The sequence below is a fragment of the Amphibalanus amphitrite genome, unplaced genomic scaffold (assembly GCF_019059575.1).
Source record: "Amphibalanus amphitrite isolate SeventyFive unplaced genomic scaffold, NRLGWU_Aamphi_draft 001314F_arrow, whole genome shotgun sequence".
Classification (NCBI taxonomy): domain Eukaryota; kingdom Metazoa; phylum Arthropoda; class Thecostraca; order Balanomorpha; family Balanidae; genus Amphibalanus; species Amphibalanus amphitrite.
In genome coordinates this window covers 50928-62176 of record NW_024882807.1, presented here as the reverse complement: position 1 = coordinate 62176, position 11249 = coordinate 50928, and the positions used below count along the sequence as shown (strand labels likewise).

The window sequence follows — 11249 nt, the reverse complement described above, 5'->3', positions numbered from 1 at the left end:
TCTAGGTGGAGAATTGACATAATACCAGGGAGTACTTTTCCAGCACCTGGTGAGTGGCAGAGTCAAATTATTGCGCAGTAAAGCACATATAAGCACGCTTTTCGACAGCATCACTATCCTCGCGACTAACGCAAAGCAGCTTGAGTCTCAAATGAAATGCAAGCAGCCATTGGAGCATCATTATTGCGTGGTAACCTTCTAATTTCAGGGGCGTGCTCCAGCACCCCCAAAACCCCTAATTCTCCACCAATGGTATGCACAGATATGCCATTTATTCATGTGACTCTTCTAAGGAAAGGCGTATCTTCAGAGGTTGCATTTTGATTGTTCTTGGGACCCATCCACATTACAGCAAATTGATTTTAACACTGCATAGACGTCCTTCAAATTGCAGTCTCATACAGATACAGATACAGATGTATTCAAAAGAAATCCATACAATATGGCTTTTCATTCTTCTACGTCAGTTACAATGCGGACACAATGAGGACACATTTACACTAAACACACAAACCCATCATACATACACCAACTGCTCACAGCGCGTCAGCCGATCTCACGAGCCGCCTGACAGTACGGCGGAACCCAGGCTCGCCGGGAACAGCTTGCACACTGTTCAGTAATCTCACTCCCCGAAAACACATTCTCCTCCTTCCAGCTTCGGTACGAATGTTGGGGCATGTGATTAGCCCCGACTGTCGTGTTGCATGGGCATGCCTTTGGTCCGCTCTCGGTCCAATGGTGTTGTACAGGTACTTAGGCTGTCCCGTCTCAATTATACGCGCTAGCGCACACACAGTGTGGTAGGCAGCAAGCTGCTCTGCGTTCAGCCAGCGGAGCTCCTGCAGCGCCCCGCTGACATGGTCAAAGCGTCGTTTGCCCGTCACGACTCGAACACAAAAGTGAACAACTTTCTGAATCCGGCCGAGCTGGGTCACACCACATGTGCCGTACACGGACAGGCAATATCGCACCACTGACATCGCCAGCGCCTCCACAATCACCTTCAATGTCTGTTTCGGTAGCACGTGACGCGCGTGTGACAGCCCTATCAGAATACCCGTACATTTCCGTGAGATGTATGTCACGTGAGCTTCGAAATTGAGGTGACGGTCGATGTACACACCGAGGTTCTTGACCTCTCTATGTCGGTAATCATGTCCCCGCAAAAACGGACAACGACAGGCGGCAGTGTTCGGAGCATTGCAGGCGTTCCTAGCACGATCATCTGTGTCTTTTTAGTGTTTAGTTTCATGCCGTTGTGGCAAAACCAGTCATACACATGGACAGAGCGCGTCCTCCATGCTACCGATAAGCCTCTGGATATCGCATTTACGGCCGGACACTAGGAGCTGCGTATCATCGGCGTACTGCACTATTGTGACGTCACTGGGCAGCCTCAGGCTCAAATCATTTGCAAAAAGCATATAGAGGATACAGCTGAGCGCTCCTCCCTGGAATACTCCTATGCTGTTCATTCGAGTGCGAGACAATAAATAGCCGCGTTTACATAGGGCTAGTTGCCAGATAGTGGAATTCCACTAACGAGACATTTTTTCCACTTACGAGACATTTCAGGCACCTTCAGATAATTCTGACGACCTATCCGGCCAGAAGGACCAAACCGATTGACAAAAATAAATACATCGTGGCGGATGAACACAACGAGGTAGTATAGATGTCGCAACTCGCGGCCTTCCGAGCAGTAAGGGCGAGGTATAGATGACGCTACTGCAGCAAGTCACGGTGCGAGTCGTGGAATGGAACCGAAGATACGGAACGGGGGCTTCTTAACGGAAGCTTATTCGTTTTATTTTCATTTAAGAATTGATTTCGTGCGCTAGGGAAAGAACATTGTCTTCTTTTTTCATGCGTCTGCACCCCCCGCCCCTTCCATCCTTTGGATCAGCCAGTGTGCAGCAAGAGGGTTCATCGGAGAAAAACAACAAACAGCAATCCTCCCTGAGCCTGACAGGTCAGAAATAACCTGAGGACCGTTCGTTATGCCCTACTGCCCACGCTTCTTAAAATTTCAGTAGTAATCAGTTATCTGGCCAATGTTTCCGTATATGGGTTGGCAAACATAAGTGAGCCTCGTGAGTGGGATGAGTACTGGACACAGAAGTGGACAATCTGTTGGCAAGAAGCCCGCAAGGATACTATCTCGAAACAACACTTTAAATGCATCTAAATCTATAGGTACTATAATCGAAAGCCGCATTGTTGTGAACTACCGGCAAGTGCGTCCAATCACCATCAAGAACGGAAGTCCGACCTACAACAAGCACGACAGTCCGATCATAGATGTATTGAAAAATAACTAGCAAGTAGCAACTTTAAACATCGCCTTCCTCAGCCACGCTCGACACCGCATCACATAAGAACACCGCCAATTTCGATTACAAAACACACATAAAGGAATTTCGTAGGTATAGATCAGAGGAATACTTCACCTCCTTTATCTGGCGCGTCGATAGGTATAAAGTAATCTTTGGCGTCTACGCACTAGCAACATCTATAATGCAAACAGTAGTTCAGAAACCATCCACAAAAATTGTAACAAGGCAAGGGTTGGTCAAAATAAATTATAGTCACCGTGATAAATAGCAAACGAAATACAGAACAAGCACAACAAAGCATTTCACACTCGTTCAGACTGTACAATATGCCTACATAAGACATTGCAACAGTGTACAAGGAAAACATTCTTTAAAGATGCTAACGTGGGGAGTTTTAAAAGTTTGGTGAACATAGTTACGAGTCACTGCACAAGAAATGTCGCGGTCGCCAGCCGGCCCAGGCGAAAGAGTCGACGGAGACGGCGTCAAACAAACCCGAGAGGGGGTAGTTTCATCCGCATCAGCGGAGGCGCTCTCTCTACCAAGGCCGTCAGTTACCAGCCGCAGCACCCTGCTGGCGATTTGATAGCTGCTCTCATTCTCAGCTGGCTGAGCGCCATGTGCCGGGTCATCCGGCTCCATGATTTCCCCCTTTCATTAGCAGCTGCTGTTGTAGTTATTGTTGTTGCGTTCCTTTCAGCCGCTGCCGCAGCATAGCCGTACGGTTCTGGATGGTTCTCACGGCGGCAGCCAGGGTCACCAATTCCGTCTCCCCGTAGCCACACCAGACTCGGGAAAATGTACCGAGATGTACCGAGCCAATGTTGCAGCACTCGCGGCATTCATTGGTAGGACTCCGCCCAACCCAATGTCGGCACTGGCAGGAGCCCGACCAGTGGTCCAAACGAAACTGATGAAAATCGACAGCTGATGAGCGGTCCTCCACTGACGCCGGACGGGTGGCGACGGCGCGGCCGGTCCTGGAGCTGGAACAGCAGAATGGACCGGCCGGGGCACGCGGCTCATCAGTCCATTCGTCCTGCTACACCCCGTAGACCCCAGCTCCTTCACTGCAGGTTTTCGCGTCTGCCGACCCGTCCGTCCACACCCACGCGGCTCGATAGGGGAGGGGAGGGCAGATATCGTTACGTCGCTTGAAGCAGTTCAGCTGCCGAGGCTCTTTGTCGCAACGCCGCCAGCGCCGGGCATCGCAGCAGCACATACCGTGGAGTGCCAGCCTCTTCGCGGCGGACGCGGCATCGGGCAGCAGGGCACTCCACGTCGTTGCATTGTGGGCATCCGGCCTCGGGAGGCGGCCGATGCAGAGCAGGTACTGGCGGATGTAGATAACGACTGCACGGTCGGCCTCCAGGACGGAGCCGGGACAGCGGTCGACCCATATCGACCGGTACCATCCGTCCGGCCAGCTCCGCCGCCAGGCGCGCGCAGCATCGCGCGCGCCTGCCTTACAGATAGCGCCGACGTCGATCGGCGGACGGCGCTACCGTTGGGATAGGGCGCCAGCCTCGCGCGCGAGGGCGTCCGTCCGCTCGTTGCCCGGAAGCCCGCAGTGTGAAGGAACCCACTGCATTATCACTGGCTAGCCCCCTCGGTGAGCGCGGCCAGCAGCCCCCATATGTCTGCGGCCAGAGGGGCTCTCTGGGCCGCCGCGCCGCTCCGCAGGAGGGCCAGCGCCGCCATCGAGTCGGTGCAGACGATAATTATCGGAAGAGAGGTGTCGCGACCAGTCTTGGTCAACAGCTCCTCCAACACCGCTCTTAGGGCGAATAGCTCGCCGCGCGTGCTAGAGCAAAGGGCGCCTGCCGCGACACGCACCTCTCGGATGTCGCGGTTCGGGGGGGGGGGATGGCCCCTCCTCCATCTAGCACACCATCGGTGGCGAAGCTGTCTGACGAGATCAAGCTCGCCTCAAACGGGAGCTCCGCCAGACGACTTTCCGCCGCCTTGGCTCGGCAGCCGTCGCGCCCAAACTCGCTTCAGGCCGTGAGTCTATAGCCGGCGCGGTGGCGTGGCTTCGCCATGCTGGCCTTGGGCGGGTTGTCCTCAGAGAACGCGTTCGCATTGGCGAGGAGGCGAGCAGCGCCACGAGTCCTGAAATGACCAAACAATATCAATAGACAATCAAAATTGTGAAAATTGGCATTAACTGCGCAACTGATGTTTGCTTGTTTGTTTATTAGGGTTTACGGGCACTACGGTGGTCATTTTGCACCCATGACGCTGTTCTGGTGAACCTGCGCAACTGAGCAGTGATCATTCCATAACTTATGTTTGGCGTAGTGGCAGGGTTCCACCTAAAATTTCGGCGCACGTCAGGTGTAACGTCACATGCGACAAATTCAGCGCATGTCAGTTGGGCAGACTAAGGCTGCTGGAATAATATAAAACGAGGGCACCAAAAATTGATTCTAAATGACCATACTTGGACATTAATGCAGACACTCTTTGTATCACCAATTCCAATTGTCAGAAAAGAAGCAGGTGTTTCAAGGAGCGTTAGAGAGTCATGAAGCCAGGATAAAACACAGTGCTTTTTTCTCAAAACAGTTTTTACATGATAGTTAGGTAACTCTCTCTCTCTCTCTCTCCGTTTACCATTCGCAAGGCCAAAAAGGCCAATTGGTTTTGAAAGACATTGGATTACAAGCTGAGCATTTTTTACTTTATCATAAAATGTTAAACCTGCGTGTAGATGAAGTCTGAACGGTGGTTTGTAGGCTGATAGGTTGGAGGTTGAAGGTTAGTAGGGAGGTCGCGTTTACCCACTGTATGTTGTACCTACGTGGAATGGATATATGAGGAGAAAAATTCCAGGCAGCTATTTTTGTTGGTAAATCGGGTAAAGTAAAACTGGCCTCTGAACGAAAATTTGGACTGAGTGAGATATGTCGGCTCTTTGGTGGTTTGGATAGGAGTTGATGATTTTAATTGAAAGATTAAAAGGAAAGGGTTCCAAGACAATCGGTATGACAAACCAACACCTTACCTGCAGTTCAAGTTTGTCGATTTCTTCATCAAAATCTAGTCTTGTCTAGTCCACAAATCAAGATAAAATTACTGGATAGGTACAACTTCTTCTTCTTCTTCTTCTTCTGCACCTCACCTGCCACCCCCTACACTTCTACCTTATTCTGATAGGTATTAGGTATCTTTACATAATTTTCACAAGAATGCCACTCAACGGGGTAGATCTAAAAGAGTGCAGGGCTTAAGTTTTGAGCTATAGAGTTCTCAGTGATTTTGAGACACCCAATTTGTCTTTGACACGCCGTATTTGTCTCTCACCGCCTGCGAATTCGGCGATATGATTGGTCGAAGGCCGAGGCTATGGGTCCAAGAAAAGGCCAAGATTCCTGCCAAGATTCTTACAGATAGCCAAGGCCGATGACTGACGTGACTGACGGCATGTTACTGCCCTTGGCATATTGCCAATGCACTGCTCCGTCATATCGGCAGTAATGTCAACAGTCATATCGGAAGTAATATGGTAGCTATACGCAAAAACCATTTGGTGTATGGCTACCATACTTTTCCGATAACGAGACATTCTAGATCAATCTCTCTACTGTTGGCGACATCTGCTGAGAAATCCCAAGACCGAACGCAAGCACATAAAAGTAATGCACTCTAAGGATGCGTTCGAAATCTGGGAAGTGACGGATTTCATTCCTCAATGCGTGTCCCATGGCCTTCCCCATGCTGTTCGTTCCGCCATCTATTGTCATGTTTCGCATTCGCACTTCATGAATTCACCACCCCGCCAAGTAGGTTGGTATCAAGTTGGTATAGGTGTCGCATTGTTCTGGTCGATCAGGCTGAGCCAGCTGTCTGGAGAGTGGAGCCGATCCAAAAAAAAACGCAGAAATTCAAAACACCGACTCCAAAGCAATGGCAGCATGCATATCAATAGAGCGTAATTCTGTCATGATTGCGTCAGAAGCAAACATAATGGAAAGAGTTTCTTGTGTGTCGGTAGGCGCGTGTGGAGTCGCTGGACCGACCGGGGACGTACCCAAGTGGGGACGGACGGGGTGCGCCTCCCCCTAGGGGTTTTCAGGGCCCATGCTGGCAGAAGGCCCACGCTGGCCAAAATCACGTCGGAGACGAACGAAATTCATGGGAATCCCCAAAAAAATCACGTCAGGACTCAGGACAATCAAGGCTCTCCGACTTGCCTGCCACCTAGGGTCCTTCAATTTACTGCATGGGGCCTCCTGTGAATAACCGCTAGTGTCTGTGTTTGACCACTAGGACCCCTCTGACTCCTCGGGTAGAGGGCCCTCTGTAGGAAGGAGGCTCTCTCTACGGGATTCCTCCGCTCCCCCCCCCCCTCGGCCAAATTCTAGGTTATACGTGCCTGCGCTAAGCCGGGGTCGGAGAGAGGAGTTGACGAGTACGACCGAATGACAAGGAGTACTCGTCCTGAAAGTAAACATTTGGAATATAAACAATCCAAAGCTGTTCAGTATTTATATCATTCGAGAGCAGTGCCTTCAATTTGGATACACTTAGCATTCATTTCCCACACCCGTGTACACTCCACGAAGGCTTCTCCGCTGCGGACTCCCGCTTCCGCCGAATGCCGATGCGTCAGTTCTGTTATGGTCGGTAGTGGCGATTAACACGGCGATATCCCTGGAGCGACACAGGACGACCGAAACACGATGGCGGCGACCATGGAACTGTTTATTTTTTATGTGCTTCCATATGACCGGGGGGTGAGACCAAATGAAGGGAAAGGAAAACGTGCCCCATCACAACACCCCCCCCCCTCAAGACGCATGCGTCGGTACAAGATACGCATTGCGTCTAACACATAAACAAAAATGTACACCACACACAGTGTGGACGCACGAACTCAGTCGTACGTCTGGTCCGCCCAGCGCACGGTCAGTCGGGCCGGACGGCGACGGCGGCGCGTCCCACGGCGCACTGAGCTGGGGTCGTCGGCGCTGTTCCGCAGCACCGGTGGTGCCGGCTGTCCGCCCGCCGGCGCAGCGGCGGCGGTCTCCTCCGTGCCGTCGGGTGCCGAGCTCGGAGCGAGCTGCTGCCGGCGCCCGGGTGCAGGCGTGGCGGCGCCCTCCGAGATGAGAGATCTCTGGGGTCGCAGATAGCGCTGGTTCCGCCAGTAGACTCGGCCACTGGGCAGCCGGACCAGGTAGTCGCGCCGCTGTCCGACCGCCGTGATGACGCCGACGCGGTCCCACAGCCCCGACCGCGGGTCTTGGACGAGCACACCTGACCCCTGGTGAGCGCGCTGAGCTGGCGGGCTGTCGTGTCGTACCGCTCGGCTGTTTTCTGTTGCTGCGCGGCGGCCCTGGCGTCACAGTCGTCCGCCGCCCGCTGCCAGCAGTCGGCGAAGGCCCGGTGGTGCGCCGGCACTGCCGAGCTCAGCGGGTGGCCGAGCAGGACCTGAGCCGGAGAGCGGCCGTCGGCGCGCGGCGTGTTGCGCAGCTCCAGCAGCCCCTGCGCGTAGGCGTCCGTGTCGAGCTCACCGCTGCTGGTCGCCTTCTGTATGAGCCGTTTGGCGGCCTTGACCGCCGACTCGGCGTGCCCATTAGACTGAGGGTAGTGCGGTGTGGAGATCTGGTGCTCCACTCCCCAGCGGCGCAGAAACTCTCGGGTGAGCCGGGCGGTGAACTGGGGTCCACCGTCTGTCCGGAGGGTGGTGGGCACGCCGGTGGCCGCGAACATCTGGCGCAGGCCGCAGACCAGGTCTCTGGCAGTCGCCTCGCCGGCCACGTGCGACACAAACGGCCACCCCGACAGCCGGTCCGCGTATACCAGGAACGTGCGGCCGGCCCAGGCGAAGTAGTCAGCGGAGACAGCCTCAAACACTCGTGATGGCGTCTTTTCCGGCATCAGCGGCTCCTTCTGCTGACTGGGCAGGTACCGCTGGCAGGCCGGGCACGCTCCGACATGGTTCGCAATGTCACTGTCCAGGAACGGCCAGTAGACCACCTGCCGCGCGCGGCGTTTGGTGCGCTCGACGCCCTGGTGACTGGCGTTCAAGCGCTCGAGCGTGGCGCGCCGCAGACTGGGCGGTATCACGAGCCGCTGGCCGCACACCACCAGGCCGTCGTCCACGGCCAGCCGGTCCCGAACTCCCCAGTACGGTCGGAGGCGCGGGTCCAGCTGTGACCGGTGCTCTGGAAACCCGTTCAGGATCAGGTCAGTGAGTGCGATGAGCTCCGGATCGGCGGCGGCGGCGGCGCGCACCTCTGTCAGCGCCGCGTCTTTGAACGGGCTGGGACCGTCGTCCGCCCCGTCGGTGGCCAGCCGTGAGAGCACGCTGGCGAGCTGATGGCTGGCGTCCCTCTCGGCTTCCTCGTCCTCAGGCGCCGGGTCATCCACCGGCGCGCGCGACAGCGCGTCCGGGATGGCGTGCAGCTTGCCTTGCCGCCAGATGGCGAGCAGGTTGAACGGCGCCAGCCGTTCTCGTAGCCGCTGGAGCCGCGGATTTTCGATCTCCGCGAGGCTCTTACTGTTGAGGATCGGGATGAGCGGCCGGTGATCGGTCAGGACTTCAAACCGCTGCACCCCGCTGAGATAGATGCTGCATTTCTTGCAGGCCCAGGCCAGGGCCAGCAACTCCAACTCGATCACGGCGTACCGCGACTCGGCGTCCGATAGGAAGCGTGAGCCGCACTGGATCAGTCGCCACCGGCCTGCGGCGTCTTGCTGCAGCAGGCAGTAGCCCAGGCCGCCGGAGCGAGCGGCGTCAGTCTCAAGGACTGTGCGGCGGCGAGGGTCGAAGAAGTCGAGCACGGGAGGCGACGTGAGTGCCATCTTCACCGCGCTGAACGCCTGCTCGTGCGCTGGCGTCCACAGCCACGCGTTCCGCGGCCGCAGCAGCTGTCTCAGCGGCTAGGCGGCGGCGGCGACCTCTGGGGAGAAGGCGCCGAGCTGGGTCACCAGGCCGAGGAACGACCGTAGGTCGGTGATGTTGCCCGGCCTGGGGAAGGCCTGGATGGCACGGACTTTCTTGCCGTCGGCGGTATAGCCAGCCGAATTGATGCGAAAGCCGCAGAATTCGACCTCGTCTTCCGCGAACTGACATTTGTCCGGGTTGAGTGTGATACCGTGCTGGTCACACCTCAGCAGAATCTGCCGCACGTGCTGCAGGTGGGCGGCGTAGTCAGCGTCATAGGCCAGGACGTCGTCCACGACCTTACACGTGCGCGGGATGTCGCCGAGCGCGGCGTCACCGCGCTGGTTGTACACGTCGCCAGAGCTGACGATTCCCATTGGAGCCCTCAGGTACCGGTAGCGGCCCCACGGCGTGATAAAACACGTCAGGTCTCTGTCTTCTGGCCGGATGGGGACCTGGTGGTACCCCGCCTTGCTGTCCAGCTTGGTGAAGTACGCAGCGCCGGGTGAGACGAAGGCGACTGCGTCTTGAGGCGAGCGGACCGGGTACGTCGGTCGCTTCACGAACCGGTTCAGTTTCGTGAAGTCCACGGTCAGCCGACAGCCGGACACTGTGCCGTCTGATGACCCCTTGGCCACAGGAACGATCGGATGACACCAGTCTGTGGGGTGCTCCGCCGGCTCGATGATGTCCTTTTCCATCAGCTCGTCGAGTTGCAGTCGCACGTCCTCTCGCCAACAGAACGGGATATTCCGGGCGGTGGTGACAGCGTGATGGACGGCGTCGTCCGTCAGCTCGATCTTCATCGGCTCCCCCGTCATCTTCCGCAGGGTCGACTTCGTATCGAAGACCCTCGGGAACTCGGCTTTCAATTTGTCGAAATCTGCCCGCCGCTGCCGTGCGGAGGGGGTGCCACCGGCGGCCGGGCCGTGCGCGCGGCCGGGCGGCGGCGCGCGCGTAGGGCCGGGCGGCGGCGCCCGCCCGGTCGGGTCGGTGCCGGCCGAGCTGGCGGCCGGCCGGTCGGCGGCAGAGACGCGGCTTAGGTCCCGGGTCTCCTCAGGTGCCGCCGTCGTGCCGCTACAGCGCCGTAGTGCGGGCTGGCTGCCGGCGGCGGGGGCCTCAGGCGGCTCGCCGGGCGGCGGCGGCTCCGGTGCCCCACCGTCCGTCCCAGTCTCGGCTGCCGAGCCGCGCTGGCAAATCTGCCGGGGAAAGCTCGCCGGTAGAATTCCCAGGCCGATACAATCGTGCCACGACAGCAGTGGTGAGTGCAGTGCTCGCAGAACGGACACCTGCACGGTCTGTATGACGTCACCGAGCTGCAGGGTGAGGGCGCACGTGCCCACACAGTCCAGCCGGCGGCTGTCGGCGGCCCACAGCACAGCCGTGGAGGGCGTGAGGTCCGCTCTGCTCACTCCCATGGACTCGGCTTGTTGCAGTGAGAGGGCTGATATCTCGGCGCCGGTGTCGGGCGTCCATACGGTCGACCGACCGCCTGACTCCCTTTGGCAGGTGAAGCTGTAGCCGGACCTGCGGCGATCGGTGGGCCGTCACACTGTTGAGGCGCGCGCCCGGCGTCCGGGCTGCCGGCGGCGCTGACTGCTGCCGGTTCCCCGTGTCTCTAGGGTTGTAGAGCCTGCTGCGTCCGGCCCCAGCTCAGTGTCGTCTGTTTCCATTAACACTCTGAAATGACAAAACAATTAGCAATTAAAATCCAAGTTCAGCACTGACCAAGTTTAACCAAACTTGCCATTTACACATAACACAGTGAGCTGTCAGAATGCTGTTCTTTTGTGCTTTGACGCAGTTGCAAAATAGGTACCTTCATACGTATATCATAGAAGTAATTACTGGTTATTATTATTGCAGGAATTTTTGCAGCATTCTCGTCAAGTAAAATACATTATCTTCTTTAAAAGGACCATAGTTTTGTACATCCTAACATCTTCAAGAAGCAGTGGTGGTATATGCTGCTTTGCGCGCAACATCGGTCGCACTTTTGAAATACCAAATAACTGTTT

The 11249-nt window shown here is 56.3% G+C and overlaps 1 protein-coding gene across 1 annotated transcript; it reads right to left on the bottom strand.

Annotated features, from left to right (window-relative positions):
- Positions 1-7218: 7218 nt before the first annotated feature.
- Positions 7219-9149, bottom strand: LOC122372088 (uncharacterized protein K02A2.6-like). The gene is made up of 2 exons (XM_043348962.1): positions 7599-9149; positions 7219-7230 (listed from the first exon to the last, which is right to left on the bottom strand). Exons 1-2 carry the CDS (start codon positions 9147-9149, stop codon positions 7219-7221), a joined length of 1563 nt encoding a protein of 520 aa, XP_043204897.1.
- Between the last annotated feature and the right edge of the window lie 2100 nt (positions 9150-11249).